Here is a 27,633-nt window from a genome sequence, read left to right as displayed (position 1 = left end):
TTAGACTTAGTTTATCATTCATCTGAAATCATTAATTTTCAGACACGTTAGCCCTCCTCATTTGCCCATTTTACAGATGAGGTGACTGAGTCACTTCACAGACTTAGGATCATGCTAGGTGTTTCCACCTGACCTCTCAGAAGAGTCAGTATGATAATATTGCTCTCCCACTCATGGGAGGCCTCTGTTACTTCTTTTATTCTTTTATTTTTTAATTATTGAGTGCACAGTGTGACAGGCATTGGGCAGGGTCTCTGGGATTCAGACAGATTTATAATCTAATGATGTCACTATCATATTGCAGGTTATGGCTTTCAGATCACAGCCTATTTCATCAAGAGAGGGATACACCTTCGCTGTATTCAGAGCTCACAGAACACTGGTAAGAATCCAGTTTCTTGGACCAGGCATTTACATAATCAGTTTGTCCAAAAGAAGATTGAAAATCAGAGACTAAATGTTCTTATTTGCTTCTGTGACTACATCACTTAGTATTACAGAGCATATGATCCCTCATGCTCCACGCATAGTGCTTACTGCCCATGAGGACAGACAGCAGAACCATGGGACGCTTCTTCCTGATGCATCATAGGGTTTTCATTGGGTTTCAAAAGTGACTCAATGAACACGTGAACTTGGATTCATTTTCTCAGGTATAGCGCACCCCATAGCCCTTGGAAAGGGGCAAATGAGCTACAAGAAAGTGCTTTCCCAGCCCAAAGCCAGCAAACCTTCCTTAAGTATTTAATGAGGCCAGCTTCCAACCCTCACTTCTGTAAGTCATGATACAAAAAATGGTATCATGTCCAATCAACCACAGTGACATCTGTGCAGATCTGAACATTAGAAAGTTTAGCTTAGCTATTTTGGACAATGTTTTTATGAATATAAGATATGAAACAATGACTTCGAAATTGCCTTCATGTTTGTAATCATTCATGTTTGAACTTTCTTGACTCTTAAATGTTGCTCAAATATATTACCCTCTTTGGTTTTTTTTAAAAAAAAAAGGTTATTTTTATTTTCTGTGTATGAGTTCTGCCTGCATGCATGTATGTATGTGTCCAACATGTGTGCTTAGTATCCTTGGAGGTGAGAAATAGGTATTGGATCTCTTGGAATGGGAGTTTCAGATGCTTATGAGCCAACATAATGGGTGCCAAGAGTCAAAGCAGGTCCTCTGGAAGAACAGATTGTGCTCTTAACCAGCCCCCATATTAGCCTTTGACTGGAGTCATCTACCTTGTTTACCTCACAAAGTTAACCTTCTAACTCATACAATGCAGTCTAGCTATGCATTCTGGTCTGGACTAATGTTTAAATCTTTATTTACATATTAAGGTAACATAAATCAATTATTATATAATCAAGTAAAGTGATTGAAAAAGCTTTTGAATTGACTATCAAAATCTATTCATATCTTATTCAAAAGTATTCGTAATTATCACTCTTCTTTTTGAGATGAAAAATAGAAATACAACATAAATGGAGTGATAATTTTGAATTTTAATTCTCATCTCCTAAATAACATTGTACTTTAATTTTTTTGATTTATTTATAAGGAAGAGAAAGGACAAATAATGAACAGAGGCTACTTACAACTTAATTCCAATCCCAATAATTTATTTCAAGAATTAATACATAAATAGTAACTGTTTCTACCATCTGAGGTTTTCATTCATATATAATTTCTGAATTATAGACACACCCATGACCCCACCTGCAACAAAGCCTTCCTATTGGAGGCCTCGTTGGCTGAGACCAGAACAGCAGATTGGGCTGAAGTCATGGAGAGTCTGAATGTTGGCACATCCTTGTTAGGTAGCGGGAGCCAGGTGAGGCAGGATGGGTGGAGCATTTGCTTAGAGCATCTGACCTGTTGTGATGAGATGCATAGTTTAGAACAGTAGTCACCAAGGAAACACCGGTGTCCCAGGGTCTCAGTAGAACCACTCCAGGAACATCAGTGCTTTAGGTGTTTTGTACACTCTGACCTAGCCAAGTGGTATAAGGTGTTACCTGTATTCATATTGTGCACTTGTACAGTTCACGTCTTTGTGATTAACTGACAGTTGAACCAAATGGAAACACGTTACCAACTCACTCAGTACCTCACATGTAGAATATTGAAAGGGCCCACTTACCAAACAGGAGTTCTAAACAGAAGACAGCATCTAACACAGAGAACAATCATAATGGCCTGCCTGGAGGTTCTGTCTGTTCTGATAGTTCAGTGGCTGTGGTACGCCTTGGCTCTTCCTCAGCTCACTCTGCCCAAGTGGTGGAAACCCATAGAGAGAAGGAGGGAGAAGAGACCCCAGTCACAAGTATGCACATCTTAGCATAACAAAACATAACCAAAGAACCTCGGAACAAGAATTTCTATTTGCATGGTATTAATGCTTTTAGTAACTTGGTCTTCTTTGTTTCGTACAGAACTTCGTATATTTCCTGACAGATTTGTGGTCTGTGTTAGTCAACTTGCATTCAGTCATGATACTTGGGCAAGCCAGAATGAAAAATCGGTATGTATGAAAAATATTATGTGTGAGAATCTTCTTAGTGCTAAGTAACCGTAGCGGTAGCTATGTGTGGTGGTAGTGGTGGCGTGTATGTGGCAGTAATATACGGTGGTGGTGGCATGTGTAGTGGCGGCGTGTGTGGTGGTAATGTGTGGTGGTGTATATGGTGGTGGTGTGGGGGGGTTGCCATCTATTATCGGCTATTCAGTGTGTTTTAGAGGTTAGAAATGCCTTACCTTCTGTTTTGCATGGTAACACTGATCAGTTCATGAATTTGTTGATTAATGTGTTGGGTTTTTGTTTCTTTCTTCTCTAAAACCATGAATATTTAGTTTGATAACCGATATCTTAATCACTTTCAACTTTAAATGAAGCAACAACACATCAGAAAACCTTGATGGTGTTTGTGATGGTATGTAAATGAAAAGAAGCAAAATCTGTGCTTCCACTGGAAGTTTCCACTGGGGTCAGTGGCTTCTGAATTGTATTCCATGGTGAATCACTGACGTTTTTCATGAGAACTAGTGTTTCTCCCCAGTGTATTATTTCAGAGCTAATAGAGTTCATTTTCTCTTGCTCTCTTTTCTCATGCTAAGCTTGAGCTTTATCAGGGCCTCGTTCTCTTTCACTGGAGTTCTCTGCTCAGACAAATAAGTGTAGAAAACCTACTTAAAATGTTGTAGCTTACAACTCTGTCTTTTAAGCTTCTCGTGTGCTTTTGACAGTGTCCTTGTTGTGTGTGTATGTGTCTTCCTGCCGTCACAGTTCAGTCTATTTAACTTGTCCTTCAAAAAATAAAAAATAATAAAAATTAGATCTCTGGCTTGAACCTTCAATGAACAGGAAAAAAATATAGAAGATATTAACCCAGCCATAAAGTATGACATGATTATTATGCTTCTAAAATAATTTATGGGGATATTAGATTATCCCTATTGCTTATTATTTTTTAACCAATATGAAATTTGGCCCTCATAGTATAAAATCAGCTTCTTATCTCATCTTAAGTAAATACATAAGTGTTTAAGAGGCTCTGTGAGACAGTAGAGACCCAGAAAGAGCAAAGAACTGAAAATTCGCCCTTGCATTTGGTTCCTTTGTTTTGAACAGAGGATTCGTTCAAAAAAGCCCGTGTAACCCTTTTATTTCCTCTTCGTCCATCAGAAACAGTCTCTCTATGTAAACATAAAATAAGATCAGTGAAGCAAATCTGGCCAAAGGCAGTAAAAGTTTATTTTTTTTAAATATTTTCAGGACATTGCATTATCTTAGTAAATTAATAAATACTAAAGTAATTCTGTTGGCATATATTTTAATAAAGATTGCTTAACTGATTTTTCAGAGCAAGAAAAAAATTGATCTGTAGTTTAAAAACACAGCTAGAACTAAACTACCAGAATGTTATTGCTTGCAGATGGGATATAGGAGAAATCAGATCTTATATCTGATGTGTAATGGTAATACTTAATATCTTAAATTGTTAAAAAGGAATTAAAGCATCTGAATACAAATGAAACATTATCCCCTTGGGGGACTCTAGTATTTATACAGATGTAAGTTTTCCGAAGCTGCTGTTATATAATTCCTGCGATCTGGAGAACTTCCTAATTACTGAAAACTTTCTTTGTGAACCAGTCTTTCATTTCATTTAACCGTCTGAACACTTTACATGGGAACTCAGTTTCCTCATCTTTAGCCTGTTCTGATCTTTATTGAGTACACTATCAAAGTTGCCCATATTAGTGCATAAGAAAAGTCATTTATATCACACAGTTCTTTCTTTTTTTGGGTGGTCCATTTTAGTTATGTCTCACTTTCCCTTCACGTTACACTTTCCCAGCAACACAGACAAAAGTCAGGGAAACAGAGTCCAGCAGGTAAGTGCGCCATTGCCGCATGTGCTCCCGTCTCACTGAACAACTCCCCTCCTCAGGGCCTCCCGCCCACCACTTTCTCAAGTGTGTCTGCGGCAGCTGTGAATAGCCAGGCCCTCGTGCAGACCCCTCATCAAGCCGATCATACGGTCTTCCCCCCACTAATATCTGACCTCTTGAGAGTTCACCTTCCCAGCTATTTAGGGGTCAATCAGCCATCTTTCCCTCCCCAATGCCTCCTGCCAGAGAAGAAATTCATTCTCATGATGAACTCCAAATACCCAAACGTAGTGATATCAGTTACTCCTCCTCCGCAAGAATTCGAATTCTTTTTATTTTATATGATCACAAGAGGCAGGATCCATCTCATTCTCTCCTGGTAGTCATTCTCAAGGAGCTTCTGATTAGCAAGGCCTGAGAACTTGACTCCCCACGTAGCTGTATTGGCAATAAACTTTAGTTATTTTCTTGTAATTGTTTATGACTCAGTGTTTTACATCCACAGGATTAATGGGGAGTGGTCTTGTTCTTGATAGCAGCCTCAACCTCTCACTGGTACTGTAGCCCTTAGGGAGTTTTCCTTTAGTTTCCTGTGCTCTTTGGGTCGTCTGTGTCTTAAGTGAGAACTGACTAGGAAATCTGGGAGCATCTATTGAAAACTACTTTGCCTAGGGAGTCTTTGAGCCTTCACAGTAGGAAGCCAGCAGCATTTAGCGTGGCAGTTCTTCAGGATAGCTCCACCAAAGAACATGTCCCAGATCAGGCAGTACAAAAGAGGCAGAGCAGAGAACCGTTTTTGCTGTTCCTTTACCACCGTGCTAAAGAAGTATGTTCACCTTATCAACTTTCTCTGTCCACTGGGGACAGACGGTAGAAGAAGGGTCCTCCGTGTTGCAATAACCCTGCACGGCATTCTTATGTTTGGGATGTGGGAACTGAGCTCTGTACTTTGGGAAGCAAGGGCATTATTATGAAATGAGTCACTGTATTTTTCTTACTAGAGTTTCTCATAAGAAATCTCAACTCTCCTAGAGCCTGAGATCTGACCTTCTGCTGGACGTGGCGCCTGAGTCTTTCTCACAGTTTTCACCTATGCTGTTCTGTTCACTTCTTCAGATTTTACTGTACTTGGTTCTATTCCACAATATTGACTTCCCTCCTCTCTCTCTCTCTCTCTCTCTCTCTCTCTCTCTCTCTCTCTCTCTCTCTCTCTCTCTCTCTCTCTTTTTTCTTTCTTCCCCTCTATCAGAAATTTAAGTCTCCTGTGTAGAGACTGTTCCTTTTCAGTTGTAAAGCCCTGGAGGTTTGGAGAAATCTGAAGTTACTTACTAGTTCCTGTGACTTCTTTATTGAAGTTACGTAAATAGGCACAGACCTCTGTATATATCTGGGACATTTCAGGGTCATTGCAAAGCTACTGTTTGATTGTGCGCTAGTTACAAGCCACTCCTAGTCTCTAGAGACCACGGTTCCCATCTACTCTGACCATTGCAAGGAACAAAATGTTCTGGGTGCTGGCTCTGTACCAGAGTCTCTATTGGGCTTCAGTGACAGAAAAATAAGAAAATACTGTTGCCTTCTAACTGCTTATAGTCTGGGAGATTGACACATATCCGGGTCACCTAAAATCATTTTATACCCTTTCTACGGTTCCAAAAGAAAGCCCAGAATTTTAGACCTCCATTCTTTCTTTTAAAGCTGCACTGTGTTAAAGTTTGTGATCCCTTTGTAAATTAGAAAGTGACAAACGGTATTAGTGCTACCCTAAAAGAAGATCCGTGCATTAAGGTTTTATGGTTTTCCATCTTGTCCTTCACCTGACTTGTGGCTGAGCTATGAAAATAGCTGTCAAGATTGCACACACACCCCAGCTATCAGGGCAGGGTTCTCTCTGTAGCATGGACTATCTGAAAAGTTTACTAAGAGGTCCTGACCATCAAGAGCATTTAAACACTGAGTTGAATACTTCTCTTAAGCCAGGCTACTATTAAAAAGAAAAAAACACCTTCTCATTTATAAATATAAGATTGAAGAAAAAATTAGTCTCAAGCAATAAACTGCCCTAGACTGAGTTGTATTTAGCATGGGCCTTACATTCCTCTGCTGGCTCAGTCCTCCTCCATATGCAAGAGAAGGTGGAACATTATCCCAGAAATCCTTTCTGAGATAGACTCTCTGTCAGGAAAGAAAAAATAAAGATGAATTCTAAATAAGAATTTTAATATGATTTTTACCAACATAGAGGTTTTTAATGCAACAGTAGTCTTGCAGATTGAGTCACATTTTATTTTAGGAAAGGTAAACAAAAGTTATAAGAAAAGATTTTAGAAATACAATTTTTTAAAAAAGGAACAAAAGAAATATACCACTTGAAAATTCGAGTGTTCTAACTGAATTCTGTGCCCTGATGAGAGGATAAGTAGTCCATGACTTTGCCAAGTATTGGATGAAGTATCAGAGACTTTAAAAAGCCACTTGTCCCTGACTATACTTCTGGTTCATGGTGAATTACACGGAGCTGTCAAGATGTTCCTGCAACACTTGGGAAAGGCCCTTAAGTTTGGAGGAAAGGCAGATCACTTGTTTTCATTTTCTAATATTTCAAACTTGGTTCTTTCTTAGCATGTGGTTACCAAACTCCTGTATGTTCATTGCACCAAAAGGCTAAATCCAAACACACTCAAGGAAAGCAAAAATTACCCCTGACTTCCAGCGCAAAGAACCTCTGTTTCCAACCTGATCTTTGTTTCTTCAGGCTTAATAACTAAGGTCAGTGCATATTGATTTTTGCTAGGATTCTATTCATTTTTAAGTTAGTTTATTTCCACTTTTCTGTTGATGTTCTATTGTATATATTTCTACTTACTATATAAAATATCCTCATCAAGTAAGGAGAGTAATTTGAAGTGAGCTTATCATCTGTCTTTCAATTATATGTCATTGATGTGTGACAGGAAGCGTCTGTATCTTTTCCACAATGATTTCTCCATGGAAACTCTTGATGTTGTATTTTTACGTAAGATAAATATTTTCTACAATCTATTAGTTTGAGATGTGAAGTCCTTTTCACTTTGTATGGTGACCAATGTCATGCTAATCGTGATCTATAGGTTTTAAGAGAAAGCGACATTCTGTTACTTCCACTGATGGCTTCACCATCTAGGTCTCATGACAATCACTTCTAGGGACTAGGTTTCCCTGTTGCCCCGTAGATGGAAATATTCACTGATGTCACTAAGATATTGGTGTTCTCCTATGAAAACAGCTGTCAGATGCACAGGACAGGTCCTCACTATAGCTTGGTAGAAGGAATATTCAAACATCCTGACAGAAGGCAAGATGTAAGCACTGAGTTGAATATATCCCTTTAGTCAGACTATTATTTAGTACTAAGGAATTCTCATAGTCCTTGCCCCCTGCAGAGGCTGGCTGCCAGTTCCTTCTCCAAGTACCTGGGGTCACAGCTCAGGATCAAAACACGGTCAGCAGATAGTCAAGGGACAGACTGGGGCAGTGCCATTTGTAGGACATTTTGCCTTAGCAGTACCCTAATCACTGCCCTGGACTGGCAGGTGACTGATCTTAATGAAAATACTAGTGATGGCAATGAAGATGTTTTTGTTGTTTTATTTTTCTGGACTACAACACAGAAAATTAGAATAACTATTTCTCAGGTTAAGATGTTTTAAGGATTAAATATTACATACTTGTTATAGTGATCTGAGGTCTTATTCTCCTTTCCTAATAATAAAAATCTTCCAGGTGTTTAACCAGTAGTATTGCAAATGAGATATGTTGTATTTCATTGCCAGAAGGTAACCTGCCCACTAATCAATTGGACTCTAAGATTGATAATAGCTAGGGTAATAGGAAATGACATATCTGGTTCTCTAATCCTCTGTGCTTGTTTTACATAATGTTCCTTCTGTGTTCAGAGATCTATGCTCATTGGTCCTTAGCGACCAACTAATTACATTGCAGATTAATTTGGAAAAATATACTATGGAATAGAACAGAGGAAAAGATATTGAAGTTAAAATATAAAGACCTGGTCTTGAACACTACATCTCTCATCACTTGCTGGAAGACCTCAGACACAGACAGTGTTTGACTTTAGGAAATTAGCCCCTGTCTTGGTACACAGAGGTAAATGGGATATATGCTATAAAGCCTGGCTAAGTTTTCCCAACAGTCAAGTGAAATAATAGCTATTAAAATGGCTTATAAACTCTGAAGCACTTGTGGATACTAATTTTCATCACCATTATTTCCTTCTTCCCCAGCGAAGAGTTCATACAAATGCCATACTGCTAGATTAGTGAATGATTATATGTCTTCACTGTGGTCTTGAGAAGAGAGTAATACTTGGTAATACCCTCTGCACATAGTATTCTTCCAAGAAGGTTAGGGCCTTGTTTTCGTGTGTCTCTACTTTTCTCAGCTGCATTTTGCAACTACAAAGACTGCGAATGCAAACGGCTGAGGGATAAGCCCCCATGTAGTCAGCTGGTCATGTGGACTCTGCTGTTCAGTTGCAGAGGAGGAAGAACTATGGCGTCTGCCCCTCTACGCACCTTAATTTACAGCAATGATGGTCAGTAAACTCCTGTCGAGATGAAGCTTTGGAAGAGAAACCCAGTCATTTCTCTGGGGTTTTAGGGGTTGGGAGATAGCAGACTTCTCAGGCCTGGATTTCTAGGAGTTCATGCTCCACAAAACACCCACAGGGCCAGCACAGATAGAGTTCGATGTGTGAGTGGGGTATGTTTGGAAAATTCATTAATAAGCAGATGATTTAGAGCGCAACACTCGTTTTCTCAAGGAAACAATGTCATGATAGAGGTGAGGTTCCCAGACAAGTCCACAAAAGCTGTGCCTATCAGGAGATATGAGTCTTGGAAAGAGGGGGCCTGGCTGTCTGTGCTCAAGGAAAATAGCAAGAGCTATTTCTTCCATATCCGAGGGTCAGCTCTAGAAAGAAATTTGAAATGAGACAGATATCTGTGATGTCTTCCCTCTGGCCTTTTGCCTCTTTCCTAGTGTGTTCTGGCTTCTTTAGTTCGTCTTTTAGCCAGCCATACTACCTACATAGTATAGGCTTGCCCACCACTCTCTTCTCCCCTACTGTCCAAGGCCTTGACCTCAGCCCCGTGAGCGGTCACAGCAGTCTGAACCCTGAATGAAGGGCCGGCGACTTGCTATGGTTGCTGGCACATTCACAGCCGTAGATATGGTAGAGGAGGTACTTTTGAACAAGGAGACTCTAGAGATAGGCCAAGTTTCACTGAGGTCATTCACAGCCTGTTTTAATATTTATCTGATCAAAGTTAAATAAATTTTACACAACACTAATAGTGGTCAGTAGCCCCCTATGTCAGCTGCAGACCCAAACCTATGTGTCCTTTAAAATACTGTGTTTTGTCATACTTTCTGTACCCAAGACAACAGTAAGCTAAGGTTGGTCAGGATTTATTTTTAGATTCTCAAGGGCAGGTGAATGTAAACTGGAAAATCCTTGTGAAGTGTACACTTCCTACAAGATAACTTCCTTCATTTTTCACAGATACCAATTTTAGGGCTATATTCTTTGCAGTTACTTATAGGTATTTCCCTAGAATTGTATACAATGGCTTCCTAGTCACAGCTTCAAAAGAGAAGTATTTTTTTCCTTTCTCAAGACAGGCTCTCATGTGTCCCAGGCTGGCCTCAAACTCACTGTGTAGCTGAGTATAATTTTGACCTCCCGACTCTACTGCCTCTGCCTATTAAGTACTGGGGTCACCAGCATGTGCGCCATGCCCAGATTATGTACTGCTTGAGCTACATCCTCAGCCCTATGGAAAGAAAACCGGTAAATTATTTTAAAGGAAAAAATCAGTAATATTTGTGCCTAACCTAGGTGGTAGCACAATCCACAGCCTGGTTCTCTCTCCCCTAGAGACCCAGCCTTTCGTCGAAGCAGAAGAGTGAAAAGCTTAGGGGAGGAAAAGACTCTACCCTCACTGTGGGAAATGGGCAGGCAGGTGGCTTGGCATAATAGAAACCTCGAGATGGAGAGGACTTGCTTCTTCACACAGCTCCATTTAACAACTGCTGATCCCTGCCCTGCCTGCTTTGCCTGAACTAATACAACACACGTCTACTTCCATTGTTTTTAGAAAATGACTTCAGTCCTGTGGAATTCATCAGATGCCACCTCCCTTTTTAGTTTGTTCCATTTTGCTTCTGTGCCTTTGAGTTAATGCATGAGACACCTGAATGTGCCTCTCTTTTGACCTGAATGTGTCTATCCTATTCTGTCTGTCTGCCCCCGCTTTTATTTCTTTAATTTACTGCTGAGTAGTTTAAGAAAATATTAGACATGAACTTTGGGAGATGCTTCCTCCTCATTGTTAGGACACGTGCCTGGGATGACCGTGTCAGAATTTGGTCCGGGATGATGTCGTCTCATGTTCAAGCTTCATTCTTGCTCCCTCTCTATAACCACCCCAGCTTTCCATCCCGTGTCACACGTCAGAACCCAGACATACCTGAAACCCAGTAGGCACTGCACTGAAGTAACGTCATATACTTTAATGCTCTCAGCTTTATACTTTAATACTGTTACATGTTCCCTAAATAAACGGATATGATATATTACACTTTTACTCTGCTCTTGGTGTTTATAGAAGGTATTGTTGGCAGAGTGCAGGGGCCTGGCACCTACAATAACTTATTCAGTACAACAAACTTGAGAAGAGATTCAGTGAGTGGTGATCCTTTTCATTTTCAACAGACAGGCAGGACGATTCCACATTGCATGGGGGCATAAATGAGGATTTTACTGAAGTCTCTGACAGCTCCAGACCTTAAGTAGAGCTTGATCAGAGGCAGAGTGGATTCTGAAAACTCAGTTTCACCCCACTGTTAGCTCTGCCAGCCTCCGTGCTGGCTCTGTTCTCTGCCTGTATATGGTGGTTGGTCCTGGCATCTCAAGGTCTTTTCTTCCCAAGGGGAAAGAGAACAGACTTCCACGCACGACAGCTGTGCTGGCTAGTTGTACATCAATGTGACACAAGCTAGAGTCATTTTGGAAGAGGAAACCTCAATGAGAAAGCATTGCTGCCAGACTGGCCTGTGGGAAAACCTGCGCTGCCTTCTCCTGTTGATGATCAGGGTGGGACAGCCCACCTTACTGCCAACAGTGCCACCCCTCAGCTTGTGGTTCTGAGTGCTATAAGAAAACTGGCTGAGGAAGCCATGGGGAGCAAACCAGTAAGCAGCCGTCCTCCATGGCTGCTTCTTCAGTTCCTGCCCTGACTTCCTGATGGGCTGATACAGAAGTATAGGATGCACTAAACCCTTTCCTCCCCAACTTGCTTTGGCCATGATGTTTTAGTGCAGCAACAGAAACCGTAACTGAGACAACAGCCATGCTGTGTGTGTGTGTGTGTGTGTGTGTGTGTGTGTGTGTGTGTAAAAGATTAAGAAATGAATGCTCGACAAAAATGAGTCAGTTTTCCAAATCTCTCAGCCAGATAGTGACTAGAAGGGACTGTAGCCAAGGACTTCTGATTCAGAGTCACCTCGCTACATCTCCATTCCACCATGACAGCACGTTACATGTGTCCACTCTGCAGAAAGAGAGAGCACTGCCTAGGACAGCCCTCCCGATGAGATGTTGGGAAAAGGGCTTTGGGAACTATGAATTTCTTTAGGTATAGAAAGCATTTTTTTTTCCTTTTTACAAACTCCATGATTTATGAAGACACCAGGGTTTATTTTTTTCATTTGTTTTAACCAATAATGTAAAAAAAAAAAAAAGTGTAACACTTTCCATATTCCAAAGTGTGCTTCATACGCCTCTTCCTACTCACAGGTGAAAATGAAAGTGAGCCATTGGAGGTTGTAAAACTGGTCCCGGAACAAGCCAGCACTGAGTGGGAGACTTTGTACTGCACTCTCCTTCAGCTTTGTACTCTCCACCATTTGATTTACTGATAAACCCGGGACAGATCATTTTTTGAATGTGCCTCAGATGTATACACATATTATAATACTCGGTGAATTGCCTCCTTTAAAAATATAGTTGGGCTATCATTTTAACTCGGAGTACACAAAACAGAATCAGAAGACACCCCTCTCCGTTATAATAAGAAAGTGATTCAACTCTCAAAAGATGAAGATGATAGTGGTGATAAAAATATATTACTACGTTAATTACTCCGGGGGGTGGAGTTGTACCATCCTTGGGTAGCATATTTTACAGTCTTATGAACAGTAGTTTGGTGACCGAGCTCTTGTGCAGGCATTCTGTCATGGCAGTGAGATATATCAGGAGTCCCTTGTGCAGGTGATCGGTCATGGCTGTGAGATATACCAGGAGTCCCTTATACAGGTGTTCGGTCATGGCTGTGAGATATACCAGGAGTCCCTTGTAGAGGTGTTCGGTCATGGCTATGAGATATACCAGGAGTCCCTTGTACAGGTGTTCAGTCATGGCTGTGAGATATACCAGGAGTCCTTTATTCAGGTGCTCAGTCAAGGCTGTGAGATATATCAGGAGTACCATTCTGCAGGGAGTAAACTATGTGTGTCTGTCATGCACAGGAGTGATCATGTAGTCATTGGCATTGTCACCTCATGCTATTTGCTCATGTTACATTAGTTCCTGACCAACATCATCTAGCCCTGGGATGTGGTAACAGTAATAAAACCGGCCTTGCTGAGCAATGTCAGGAGTAACATTGAAGTGTGCCTCCATTTCTCTGTTTTTCCTTAATAAAAAATTCTCCCAAAGTATTGCTTAGCCTGTGCTGGCCAATGTGGTTTTCATTGACTGATGTGGGATGTCCTTCTGTATATGTGTTGCTTTTATTGGTTGATGAAAAACACTGTTTTAGCCAATGGCTAGCAGAGTAAAGCCAAGCAGGGAATCTGAGCAGAGATATATATAGAGAGAGAAGACGTCATGTAGCTGCCGAAGGAGAAAGATGCCAGGACATTACCAGTAAGCCTCAGGCTTGTGGCGATGCATAGATTACTAGAAATAGGTTGATTTAAGATGTAAGAGCTAGCTAGGAATATTTCTAAGCCATTGTCCAGTGTTGTAATTAATATAGTTTCTATGTGATTATTTGAGTCTGGGTAACCAAGAAACAAAAGCGCAGACTCCGCTTACATAATGGTACCCAAATGTTTGGCAAGAATTTCCATAATAAAGCCAGAGGAAGCTTTCACTCATGTTTCATTTTTCTTCTTTTCTTACTTCTGGGGACACTTTTGTACTCCTTCCTTATCAGTTTCATTGTCTCTTTTCTGCATCTTTAATATCTTCTCATCTGCTTTTGCGATCCAAACATGTTGCATTGTAGCTCTTGTCTGAGTGGCTTTGGACACCATATGCAAAGACTTGCCCAGTTTTGCTTTGGTAGCTAAAGAACAAAAATGTATTGCAGTGTATCGAAAGCAGAGCCAACCAGGAATAAGGACCAATAGCTTCACTGAAGAGGGTTTGGCCTCTGCTTTCAAGTTCATACTTTACTACTCCATGTCAGAAGGAGAGAGATAACAGGTCTTCACGTGATAGAAGACAGATGGGCAAGCAAGAGCTTCCTCTGTTGGGTTCTGTAAGAGAACCTGATGGCACTCATGAGGACAAGGTCCTCATGACCTAATCACCTTCAAAGCTCTACTTCTTAATACTTTCACATTGACAGTAGCTGAATGTTCGGGGGAGGAGCACACAAGTCATGCTGCATGTTTGTTTCCCCTGTTGACAGAAGCTCCATGAAACCAGGTCTTCTTCTGTTAGTCTGCATCTTCTCACTGTGTGCTCAAAGCTGTGCTTGCCAGAGGTCCGCGATACCTGATTGGATCATTCCACTAGACTCCACTCAGTTACCAGTTCCATGAGTTTTAAAAGCCATTCACTAATTCTTCTGGGTGTAAGACTCACTGGGGAGCTTGCTTAAAATATACCTGTCCTGACCCCAGCCCCTAGGGATACAAATGCAGCAGATTCTGGGTGGAATCTGTAACATTTCTTAACAAGCTCCCAGGGTGATTTCACAGGCTAATGCAAGCACATTTTGCAAAGTTTTGTCTCGCTGGCTCATTGTACCAGGTTAAGTTCATTTCTCTATTGCTCCCCTGCTTGACTGTTGTTTCACAGCCGAGTGTGAATCACCTGGGAGCCTAAATATAGATCCCCTAGCCCCACCTCAGACCTTGTGAATCAGAATTTCCACGATGAGTCCTAGGAATCTACAAAAAAAAAAAAAAAAAAAAAAGAAAAAGAAAACCCACCTCCCTTGGTTCCTCTGCTGCAGCCATTCTTCTGCTAGCCTTTGGTAGTCCCATCTCGTCTTACAGACTCTAAGAGGAGGTCCTAACTCAGGAGCAAGTGGCTGTCTTCTTTGTCATTTTAAGCCTATTTCTTGATCTGTCTCACAATGTTCGAAAGTGCTGCTCAGTAAGACAAGTCACTGTGGGATGAACTCCGAGGGGAGTCACACTTGCCAGATGCCTTTGCAGCTTGGATATCAGCCATTGCTACACAGACATCTCAAAACTGTTCTCTGACTTGAGCCAATGAGTGTGGCATGGTTGCCTATCTTGTTTTGGTGAGGATGCCCTCGGTCATCCTTTTTGTCCAGGAATTCAATGTTCCCCAGAACAGACAACATGGTATACTCTCCTTCCTCATTGTATTTCTTACACTCCTCCAGCTCAACCTTCCCTTGGAGCCTACCTGGACTTCACAAGTTACTGAGGGCAGGGTGTCCCCTTAGGTTAGACTTCTAGGGGGGTAGCCTTGTCTCACTTCTATTTGGGTGCTTTCTCATGTAGAACACTTTAAACCAGAACCGGTAAAATATTACCAGAAATGGAAACAAAATGCAGTAGTGGGGATTGCTCAAGTAGTTAAGAATAAACTATACCAAGAAATTATATTCACAGCACTTTATCCTTGGCCTAGGTGGACAGCAAGCATCCAGGCTGTGAAGAGTAAGTCTCTCCTGCTTAGTCTGCTTCCTGAGTTCCTGACCTGCTTACTCTGGACATAAGAGTTAAATGCTAGCCTCTTTGAATGCAGTAGATTTGTTTGTGTTCTTGCAGAAGGTCGGCTCATCGCTCACACAAAACCTAAAACCTAGTGATATCGCCCCTGCTAGTGTGCTCCATGGATTTGTGTTTTGGAGTTTTGTCTCTGGATAAGCAGCAGATTTTATTTTTATGCCAGATAAGAATATGAGTAATTAAGAGAAATCCCTTCGGGAAATCCTATTCCCAGGTGATAGCTGCTTCACCAGGCTTTTGAGGTGAGGGGGCTAGCTCTGGAGACTCTGGGCTGTGATTTAGTGACAGACAGATGGAAGTGACTCCAGAAATATATGGCGAGCCATCGGATGAGTCCTGACAGTTAAAGGACTCAAGGAGACAATTTTTTTTTCCCTGCCCACCTAGTCCTCATACAATTGTAAATATATCTCTTTCAACAAGTTGCTGAATGTGGTTTTAATTTATAAGCTAGAGATCAGTCTTACTGAGTGTACAGTCAGGAGTGTGTGTGTGTGTGTGTGTGTATGTGTGCGCTCTCTCTCTCTGCCTCCCCCTCTTTCTCTTCCCATGTCGCCCCCTTTCCCTCCCCCTCTGTTCTCCTTTTCTCCCCTTCTCTTTTTTGAAGTCACAGGTTTTATACTTTTTGAACTGGACATTTCCCCTGTCACTTTTCTTCCAGAGACATCCCTGACCCCGTTGTCAGGGGGCTTTAAGAGTAGTAATTCTTGAAGTAGTATTTCTGCTGTATTTCTTAAAGACGTTTTTGAAGTTCCCAGAGGAACTACATGTGGTTTTAAAACATAACTAAGACAGTGGCTGAATCCATACTGCAATTGAGATTTGAAGAACCTGTCACTGTATCATGCTTTATACAGTATCATACTTTATACAGTGTATGCAGAACCCATTGTTGTTATTTATGACCCTGTCTGCCTTCCATTGTGGACTTCTTCCAGCCTTGGGGAATTTACATCATTCCTAATAGCAAAAGGCTTTCTGGTTCCCACAGAGTTGTTCAAAGCCTGACTCATGCTCCTTATGTTAATTGTTCAGCTCTGAGAATACAGCACTTACAGGGTGTGGCTGCGAGGGGAAAATCAACTGTATTTACAGGGCATGCAGGACATGTTTAGAAGTGTTTCACACATAAATCTCCATCGCTCCCAATCCCTCTCAGCCTACCCTCTTTTGCCTTCCCCCTCTGACTTAACCTGGAGTATTCTTTTCCCAAAAATTCATTTTAGGAAACAACCAACTAAAAAAGAATGGCGACACATTACCGTGCAGTTCAATCCAGTATAGCCAGTTATACTCTGTTGACTGACAATTAAAGCCAATTTAGGTTACAAGTGGACATATCTTTGAAAGATGTCGGCCCAGGTCTGAAGCATAGGCATGGCCCAGAGCTCACAGATCGTCCTAACCTAGTCTTGTGAGCACTGATGAGATCGAGCCCTTAAAGATACCCCGGAATGATACTCATGGCTGCCATCCTTCAGAATCTGGGGACTACCATCATTCATTCCTATGTAAGCCTACATAAAACACAGATCTACTGATAGGTACTGTTCCTCATAGTCACTACATTTTAGAGGAATTTGATGGGGAAGAATTACTTGGACTCTCAGAAAAGAAGAGCAGATAACACCTTATCTGGGCTATCAGCTTCTAACATGTGGGAAGAAATTCCAAAACATTATGTGGGTCAACTCTGGCAAAGGTTGCCATAACTTTAAATTTTGTAATTATCTCTTTATGAAGCTTTGTGGATATGTTTTTTAAAGGTAGATAATCTGTGTATAAGATTATGGCAATGACTACTATAAGAAGCCAGAGACTCCCAGGTTTTTGGTGGTTGTTTGTTTTTAGTAACTGAGATTGAAAAACACCATTTTTAAAATGCCAATATTAAAAGGTTTAACTTGATATTGTTTTACTGCCCACAATATTGGTAAATAAGGGGCATGTGGAGGAAATCTCAGGATCATCAGGACACTGGCTCCTGTCTTCTCACAAGCATGCTACTGCAGGCTCAGGAATTCTGCCCTCTGGGGCCACAGAGAGACCACATATTGTTCTAGATGCCTTGGGATCTGCATGTTTCACATTATGGTTTTGTATGTTTGTGGTACATACTCATGCATGAATTGTATAGAGAAGAATACAAAACCAGTGTGACACCAGAAAGTGCCGACTGAAAGCAATTGAAAGAACCTTAAACAGCAGTCTTGTTTTATTTGGTATCTAAAGAAGTGAAGCTGTCCACTGAGCATTCCTAGAGTCGCTGTTTTCCCTGGTTCTCAGCTAATAGACTCCTGTTTGAACCTTTGTTATCTTTTGGAGTAGACAAAAAGAACCCTGCACGGACTGTCTGACTATTTCGCTGGGTGTGCACAGAGTTCACCTTCTCCTGGTACAAAGCTCAAGAAAAACACTCTACAAGAAATGTAGGTCCAGCATGTTCCCTTGTTCTCACTTTCTGACTGCCTGTGTGGATAGTCTATTACTCAATGAGAGTGTGTGAAACCTAATCAGAAGCCCCTTTGCCATTGGTCCAGCCCACAGCCATATATTAATACATGTCCTTCCCACCTTCCTGTTGCTCTTGTTTTCTGGACAGTGGGAATGGACTCCTTGCTTCACAGGTGTGTGTGTTGCAAGGAGTGATTAATTACAAGCTCTTTGAAGATGAAAAGCACCTGCTGCTGCTGTGTTTCACACAGCTCTTGAGGTAACTGCAGACAGACCTAAAAACTCCATTCCCTTTGTGAGATCCTTTCTCTGACTTTGCTATAATTATGGCAGTCCTTAGGCCCCTTACTACAACATATTTATGTTTTTTTTTTCCACAGAGCTTAGCCAAAGTAAATAATCCAGCTTCGATGCTTGAATTTAGTGGCTGAAAAAGTTTCTTGCTATTTGTAAATGTATTGTTGTCAACTCCTTGCCAAAGTTAAGGACTTTAGTCTCTCGATTTCCTAAGCAGTTTCTGTCCTGCCATGGAAGTTTGTTTTAAAGTTTGCCTTGTCTATTGTGTATCCTGTAGAAGAGGGAGGTAGAGAGATGATAGATAGACAGACAGACAGGGTAGATATACTGCTTATCATGGTTGTACTTTATTTAATGTTTGTTGTCTGAATGCTTTCCAGGACTGACCAAGTCCGATTAACTGAGGCTTACTCCCATATGCTTGATGAATAAACCTGGCACCTACTGAGTCATGTCATTAGAGAATCTTCAGATTAGTATGTATTCCCAAATATAAACAATGTGTGCGTATTTGTACATATCTGTGGGTATGCACACACATCCTAGTAAAAGTCAGTATATCCACCCCAGGGAGAATTTTTCCTCTGACATCTGAAAATGCATACCTGTTTGGTTAAAGTGATTCCATTTTTAAATGATTCCATCACTGAACCAACACTGAGAACATATCCTAGTTTAGTGGAAAATGTGGAGGTTATTACTTAATCCAATCTGTATTCAACATACACTTTGGGGATTTCCTAGATATGTTGAGGTGTTGAGGAGAAGCCAGCTGGCACGTGCTTTGTTCTTAGGTGTAACAGCCAGGGAGTGGGGGTTTGGAGGAATCCATGCCGTTGCAAACCTCACATGCCATACAATCTTAATTGTCTGTTTTAGTGTGAGAAGAACTGAAGCAAAAAGCAGTGCCAAGAGCAAATCACAGACCAGCGTGGACCTTGTGGGAAGATCTAGTGACTCGGTCATTACTGTGGTACCAAGGAGGAGAGATGCCTCAGCCATTCTCCTGTCAGAATCCATGGGTCAAGCACAGGATGACATAAAAGCAGCCAAGAGCAACCGGGGACTTCCTGTTCAAAAGCTGGAAAATGTTTCCCAGACTCAGCCAGAAGACACTAGCAGCCAGCAACAACCTCATCCTGGGGAGTGGCTAAAGACGGGGCTTCTAAGCAGGAGCCCTATGTGTAGTTATGAGTCAGCATCACCAGGTCCAAAGCAAAGTCCACGAGCAGCCAAGACACAACAGAAACGCAGGAACTGCGGCTCTGCGGAAGACTCTGACCACCGCAGGAGAGTTTCTCTTGGAAATGATGGGTTAGCCCCAGGAGACGTGGTGGTGGGAAAGAGCACAGCTGTCAGTGTTTTGCCAGCGTTAGAGTTGTCAGATCCAGGGTTGCTTTTGAATCAGGATTTGGCAAAAGCCACACCTAAAGAAGAGCTACATGCTTTGGAAAATCTCTCCTCCAGACACCTTATGACCAACATCCCAGGGCAGGCACAGCAAGCCACCCCGGCTACAGCTGACGAAAGATTAGCTACAGTTGAAGGCGGCCCAAGCAAGAAAAGAAAGAAATTGCAAAGTTCTAGCAGAGGATGCAGTGGCAAGAAAACATTGAGTGTGTAGTTCCCAGGATTTGGAAAGAATTGGGGTAATCTCTCTAAATAAACAGATGTGTAGAGGCTGGAGGACTGTCTCAGCTTCTAGGAGCACTACTGCTCTTGCAGAGGACATAGGTTGGCTTCCAAGCATCCACAAGGTGACTCACAAGCATCACAAACTCTCGATCCAGGAGACACAACACCCACTTTTGGCCCCCATGGGCACCGGGCATGCACATGGTATGTATACACACAAGTAGGCAAAACACACATACACATGAGATAAATCTTTTTTAAAAGCTGTTTGTGTTGGGATTAGTCTTCACAGTCACCTCCTGGAGGCTGTTTTTCTAATAGGCGTGTTACTTTCTCATCATGTTTATAACTGTCTCCAGAAAACACTGTGTTGACAAAGAGCCCTCTACTTGTCAAGGTATATAGGACCCCATGGAGAAACCAGTAATGTGGGGTATTCTCATCGCATCACTATGAAGACCTCCTGATGGGATACAGAGAGACGGTGCCCTGCGCTGCCGGCCAGCTCTTGTGCTCCAGTCCTCTTGCTCCTCAAACTGAGTAGCTGGCAGTGAAAATAGGGCTAATGGTTCTCAGCGCTGTGGTTCTATGCGAAATGCAGGTTTGGGAGTCTGAGAGGAACTACGATTCTGAAATACCACTAAAGCTGACAATTCCCTAGGAATTATTTCCTCCAGCCTTGCCACCGCAGCTTCTTTCAACTGGGGCCACATGTGGACACGTACACCCCTGTGCTCCCTCGGACTTGTGAAGTATTTAGATTGGGTTTGGTGTGTGAGTCACTTAATTCCCAGGTTCTGCTGCAGGATGGAGACAGCGCTTAGGGAGCTGGTTAGCTGTAGTTGCCAGAAATGTACAAGGTAATTCATCTCAGCCTTAGGTGAAGATATGGAAGAGGTGTGTTCTGTGTGACACAGGTCTGACCCTGTCCTTGTTCACACCTCCAGTATTCCAGCTACAGTAAGGACAGACCAGAACCCATTCCATTTCCAAGTTGAAAAATTTCAGGGCATTTACATATTCTCTTTGGTTGTATAGCCTGCTCTCAAGACAAGAAACCTAAGTTGTCAGCCTGGAAGTTTCATCTGATTACCCCAGCCTCAAAGGACCAGAAACCACTTGCTGTTGTTCCTTTCCTTTCCTGCCTAGCTTTTTTTTCTTGAGAGATAATTCCCAACCATTGAATCCTCAATGGAAGTCCTAATAGCCCGCATTATACACCAAGGAGCAGCTCTCTCAGAAAGATCCTAAAGTCAAAGCCAGTCCTATCAGAATGATGGGCTCTAAAACTAAGATATTCCGACCTGGAATCAACAGGGTTTTACTTGTTTAATGGTTAAGGTGAGACTCAGTCCTTAATTGTACTTAAATGAAGGATATGCTTTCAAGAAATGTTTTGTTTTTCAAATCTGTTATTGTAGGAAATAATGATTATTGTGACTAGTGAGAAAAAATAGTATGTTTGGTTTGTACATAGATGTGGTCTTTCACACAGTCTCCATGCACAATGGATTTTAACAGGATTAGCAGGGAATGGCTCTGGGCTCCCACAAGTGGCATATATTTAAGGATATGCCTTTAAGGATTTTGCCTTTAAGCATTTTCCTTCGGTGTATCTGAAACACCTCTACATCTCTTGTTTCTTGAATGGTTTTATAATTCTTTGAATATATGGACAAAGGGGAAAATTAGTCACAAGTGTTTTGTTAATCATCAGGTGGTCTATTAAATATTTTCTACTGTTGGGAGCGATATGAGTTTTTATATTCTTAACTATTGTAATAACTTGGCATTTGAAATTCTGAGACCCTGTCAGTGTTGATGGTCAAAAACAAGTTCTTCAACCCCTTGGTACCCAAACTAAATTTATATTCAGGTCCCTGTAATTCTGATACTTATAAGAGATATCCATCCAGTTTTCCGCATATTATTATAACTGAAGAACTTTCTCAGTACCTGGGATGCTAAGCCACCTCTATGTTCTTTCAAATGACATTTAATAAGTGAGAATTGGTTAGGTCTTTTTCTTTCTTTCTTTCTTTCTTTCTTTCTTTCTTTCTTTCTTTCTTTCTTTCTTTCTTCCTCTCCCTCCACCCCCATTTAAAATCCTGTGGGAGAGGCTGGGCCTGGGGCTGTCCTAGCACACGGGAGGCAAAGGCAGGCAGATCTTGTGAGTTCAAGGCTAACTTGGCCTACATAGTAAGTTCCCAGATAGCCAGAGCTACATAGTGAGACCCTGTCTCAAAACAAACAGACGAAAAAGGGTATGATAATAATCTGAGGTTTTTCTTGCACAATTGTTTTTTCTTTGCCACTGGAGGTAAATTCACCTAGATATGTATATGATACGTTAAGTGTAAAAGGTCACTTGGCACTAGAACAGAGTAAGAACCACATGGTTTTGTTCCCTTATTGCATGCTAAAGAAATATGGAAATGCATTTCATTCTTTAAAAATAAGACTCATAGGCTGTTGGTGAAGAAGGCACTTTGCATGTGCAGTTCTCTGGATTTGATCCCTAAGATATCAGTAAGAAAGAAAAATACACAAAACTTCTGTAGTTTGATTTATGTAGCTCATCTCTGGATGAACCTTCTCAAAGTGTATTTTGGAGATGATGCTGGGGGGTTTCGGTATAATTGTTTTATGTTTGCTGTTGTATTTAGATTTCAGCAGAGATCGTGCCTATCAGTGCCCTTTGGCTTCAGAAAGAGCCCTGACTGGGGCAGACACATAGGGAAGGAACTATCTATGCCCAAGAGAATGGCCTAGGATCAGTGGCGGCATTCGTGTTTCCGTAAGCTCCTTGGCAGACCTTACTGTAATATTTCCACAAAACAGTAGTGAATGGTCCTCTGAATAACAAGCAACTTTTCAAGAGCCAAAAAAACTCGCTGTGCAGCATGCTGGGACTGGAATATGGAAATTGTTTTAATTTCTTCTTTTCTCTTATGAGGAAATCACTGCATTTGGTTTGTCAAGACAAGAGAGTTCATTCCCCAGTATTGAAACAGTGATGAACTAAAACATGTTGGAGCAAGTTTAAAAAAAAAATAAGTCAAAATTAAACTGGCTTCTCTTAAATAGCTTAAAGCTTTCCACAGTACAAAATAAATTAAGCATTGTAAAATGAAGTTAACTTAAGTAACCACTCAGTACAGAAATGTAGCCATATATATCATCAGCCTTGCTGTTCCAGGGTATAATTAAATCCTCAGAAATCTGCAGAATTCCCTCTAATTTGGTTTCTATATATATTTAATGAGACAGGGAGTGAATGTATGTCAGTATGTAGCATAACAGGGACCTTAGATGGATGAGATTTCCTTTATCCTCTGGACCCATTCAGGTAAATTCCATTGGCAGCAGAGAATTGCCATACTACATTAAGTGTTCCCATCACCATTCTTACCAGAGATTGGGAATTACAGTTTACTGAAGCAAAAGTTGGTAAAACCACACATTTGACTCCGCAAAGCATCTGATGGGTTCTAATAGGTGGTAATTTGACAGATTCTCAGAATGAGTTTCCGGGTAGAATTAGACATTGCCAAATCTCCAGGAGAACCCTGGTCCTCTCATTTAAGTAGCTTAAATAGTCTGAATGTACAGCAAATAAAACCATTTTTGTATTGAAAATGCACCTTTTCATGAATAAATATGTGTGTTTTATGTTGTGTCATACAGATTGCTTACTTTGTGTTTGTGTGATGAGCGGTGGGGGGGCGTCTCACTATATCCCACAGTTCAAACTCACTACACACACTGACCTCAAGTCTTGGTCCTGCCTCTGTGAGGAAAGCGTGTGTGCGCGTGTGTGTTTATGAAAGAGAGAGACATGCTGTTTAAAAGCAAGTGAATTAAGCTCAAAGAATGCATATCCAATGCACCCTTTTCTGAACATGTTATTCTCAATTATGTTCTGCCTAGAAGAATGTCTTTCCTCCCAGGAACGTTTCTTGGGTTTGGGAAATTTTGCTAAGTTAAAGGTACCATTTGAACCACTAGCCCAAAAGATTTAGGTTTAGAAAACCGAGTGAGAATCATTAAGATCTAATTGACCCTTAAGGCTGTCTTAGCAGTCTAAGTCTGCTCCCACTGTGCTCCTAAGTGAGTTCTGTGGACCTATTAGGAAGGGCTTTCATAGTCTTGACACCTTCCTGGAGAACCCTGACTTTCCCCAGGTGGGCTCCTTTACACGCTGCATGAGCTTCTGGTCTTTATTCAGTACTGCTTGAGGTTCTGGGCCAGCTCTTTCTCTAATCACCTCAATGTTTCCGTCCCTTGGGCCTGTGGTCACTTGTAAGCAGATTTCCCTGGTGGCCCTATTTCCGTCCCTCCAAAAGCATTTCAGTGTCAGTTCAGAGATGACTTCAGAGCTGTGTGAAACGGGAAGGATGACTACCAATGGGGAAGCCCATTTCTTAGTGTTTTGGTCGTCTTGGTGCACTGTGTGGCAAAGCCCACACTAAGGATACCCTGCCCTGGGCTGGAACCTAGACTGGAGAGCTGGAACAACGTAACAGCACGGCACTGCATGGTACTGCAAGCCACAAACCCTGGGTCCAGGAGCTACCTTGTCATTAATAGGTTTTCTGTGTGTTTTGATATAAGTCACTTAACCTTCCAGTCTTCAGTTTCCTCATCTTTCAAAACTATCTAGTATTTTAAGTGTAAACCCATTGCCCTTTAAGTACTAAAGTAAGCATGTCACACCCCTATGTTCATTTGTCCATCTGTCTGGAAATGCTTCCCTACACTGGACACTAGTTGGAATCACCTATATGGCTTGTCGATCAGTCAGTCTCTAACCCCCTGGGGTTGGTCGGGACTACATTTTGGTATTTTTAAAACCCCTCAAGCAATGATTCCCATGGGATACCATATTAAGAACTACTTTTTCAAAATGGGGTATGTGTGCTTATGTAAATCCTGAATGTTGACAGGCAGGATTGACTGAGAAAAATAGCCCTTACAAGAGGGCTTTCTTCAAATCTAAAGTCCGCCCACTTTCAGCCAAATGAGTAGGAAGTCTTTAGGGACGACGTGTCAATAATAGCTGTGCATTTTAATCAAAGGGTTGTGTTTCCTTCTGCAGCTTTCCCGTTCCGGAGTGTTACACCCTGCACATCATTCTCCACATTGAGATATTGTTACCCTCATTCGGAAGATGAGTTTTCAAAGTGCCTAAATAATTATCTGGAATTTCTACATAAACCTCTGGGGTTTGCCTTTGATCCATGATCATTAATATCATTAGTAGGCCCTCTAAAAGCGCATGTGAATCTCAAGCTAGCTTTTGGCAGAGCAACGGGAGAATGAATGCTTTTAAAATATTTTGGCTCAGAAAGCGCATGTGAAATAACCCTGTGGGAAAATCAGGAGACTTTCTCATCCTGCAAAGGATTACCTAGGATGAGATACTGACCTTGTATTTTAAGTTCAGTTACATTTCTTAAAACCTCCGTTCATTACCCAGCCTGATTTATATTAGAGGGCGAAGTAGCTGTGAGAGGCTTCTATGATGATGTACAGTTTGCGATTCTTGTTTTCTGCAGTTCCCAGAAGACGTGTGTGTGTGTGTGTGTGTGTGAGTGTGTGTGTGTGTTTTCTTTAAAGAAAAAACAGCTTCTGCAGGAGATTTACTACAGCTTTTCTCTCAAAAACTAGCTGGAGACTTCTTTTCCTGGGGCTCTAAGGCGATCAAGCCCCAGAAGGCTAGTGTGTCAGGGTGAGCAGAGCGCTGACCTCCATGGGGGAGAGGTCACCTCAGCACAGAAGACTCAAAAGGGAGGAAGAGAAAGCAACTCCACAGCAGGGATTTGACTTGCTTTAGGGCAGAAGAGCTTCTCTAAAGGGGTCCCCAGTCTCCCACGCCCTTTTGCCTGCTCTTCTGTTCCTGCTCGGCACCATGCTCAGCACACTCACCACGCCACACAGACACAAGCACACACAGCCCGCCCTCCTGCTAAATGTCTCTCACCCTTTCTCCACCTGCCCCCAAGCAGTGTGCAGATTGGCAGCCTTTTCTCCAGAGGAGGCAGGTGATGGGTGGGCTGGAAATTTTGCTAGGCCCAGTGACTCCGAAGACCTGTTGAATTCCTCCTCCACATGCCTGTCTGGTGAGAACACGGAGCTTTCTCCCCCAAACCCTCTGTGGGTGCCTGGGAGGGTTCAGACCAGCTCATCCATTCTTGTCAGAGGAAGGCTGAGTTGGTAAATCGGACTTGGGCCGGGCGCTTGGTCCATGTCCCAGAAGGAGGAGCCTGGAAAAAACCTCCAAGGACGCCAGAAGCTTGTGAAACAGCAGCATGGCTTTATTTACATATTCCCACTTAAAATGCTACCCTGGTAAGCTGTTCTACTCGGTGGGAGATACCCAAGAAACACAGGGAAAAGCTCTCTCCAGTGGCTCGCCAGTGAGAAGGACTCTGGTCATCAGAAGGGATCTCTGGGACCAGGGACTCTGTGCAAAGGAGTAGGGGGATCTCACGCCTGTTGTTACGAATTCTGTTGTGAAGCTAAGAATCTCTAGTTGGAAAGGACTCAAAGCATGCTCCATCCATCTAGGGACTTTCTGCAACAAATCAGCATGCTTTCTCTTGAAGATGACATTTTTTACCAAATCCGATGTTCTCTCAAACCTCGGTTGTACATGAAGTGGGCTCTTGTTTTGTATGTTTGTTAGGTCTAATGCCAGATCCCTATAATATTTTAGGCATGCCCACTGGATTTGTAAGGACCCCTAGCTGCTCTGCTAGCAGCTGAGCATGTCTGCCTAGGCCAGCTGCCCAGCACTTGAGAGCCAGACAGGGGAGGAAGGAGAAGGTTTGACATTTAGTCTGTTCTCAATCCAGGCGAGGAAAGGCCACTATGCAATGTGACAGCCACGGAGTGAACATAATTGCTGGGAAAAGCTCTGTAGGGGAGGAGCCATTACAAAAAGAGTATTTCTGAAATGCCCAGTCTACTGGAAACCTCTTAAAAGTGGTCAAACATCAGGTCCTTTCTTAGCAACAAGAAACCAATCCAATGCCATGTCTGAGGTCCTCCAAAACCAGGCACCTCAGCTGGGCACTGATTTTAGAGGGGAGGAAGGAGAAGAGAGAGCTGTATAGTCAAAGGCTGTATAGTCAGCAAATGTATCCTATAGACTGTGCAGTTGTGTGGAATTTTAACAGGGTCCCAATTTGGCTTTCTTGTGTTCACTTGTTTTTGTTTGTTTCCTACAGTCCTGTAGTTAGTTCTTTCTCATCTTGAGTGGGCTTTTCTTTCTGCTACACTGGTAGCAGGCACTGAATTGATCAAGGAAAAAGCCAACCATTTGTATAATCACCACCCAACAGAGCCTCTGAATGTGAACACAGCCTGGTTTGATTCTCCCTTGCAAGAGGGCTGTAGCTTTCCATTGCTGTATAACAAATTGCTATGGATTGACTGCCTTGACAACACATAAATCAATTACCTCATCATTTCTGACACCTTTTACTTGGATCCTCTTCTCAGAGTAACACTGAAACTGGGATATTTGTTGCATTTTATCCCCATCTGAAGTTGCAGCCAGGCAAAGGTCCACCCCTGACCTCCCCTGCATTATAACCTTCTTCTTTACAACAGCAGGTGAAGGGTGCCCGTTATCCAGCTAGCTATGCCAGGGATCTTCTAGAAGCCATTCTGAGCCCCTCCCCACCTCATTAATGGAGAGACCGCCACTGTGCTGAAATCTCTCACATGCTGAGTTCACTGACTTCTCCTTTGGTGGCCAGAGACACTTTTCTTCTAAAAACAAA

General features: G+C 42.0%; 1 protein-coding gene across 1 annotated transcript in view; it reads left to right on the top strand.

Annotated features, from left to right (window-relative positions):
* Positions 1-23,480, top strand: part of Slx4ip (SLX4 interacting protein) — a 149,749-nt gene extending 126,269 nt beyond the window's left edge. Inside the window, exons 6-9 of the mRNA XM_057781880.1 lie at positions 305-382; positions 2,437-2,525; positions 17,786-17,886; positions 19,088-23,480. Coding sequence (XP_057637863.1) covers positions 305-382; positions 2,437-2,525; positions 17,786-17,886; positions 19,088-19,832 — 1,013 coding nt within the window. The 3' untranslated portion in view covers positions 19,833-23,480. The remainder of the gene's footprint in view (positions 1-304; positions 383-2,436; positions 2,526-17,785; positions 17,887-19,087) is intronic.
* The last annotated feature ends 4,153 nt before the right edge of the window (positions 23,481-27,633 follow it).

This window comes from Chionomys nivalis, chromosome 9 (assembly GCF_950005125.1).
Source record: "Chionomys nivalis chromosome 9, mChiNiv1.1, whole genome shotgun sequence".
Lineage (NCBI taxonomy): Eukaryota > Metazoa > Chordata > Mammalia > Rodentia > Cricetidae > Chionomys > Chionomys nivalis.
This window is presented reverse-complemented; position numbering and strand designations above follow the sequence as displayed.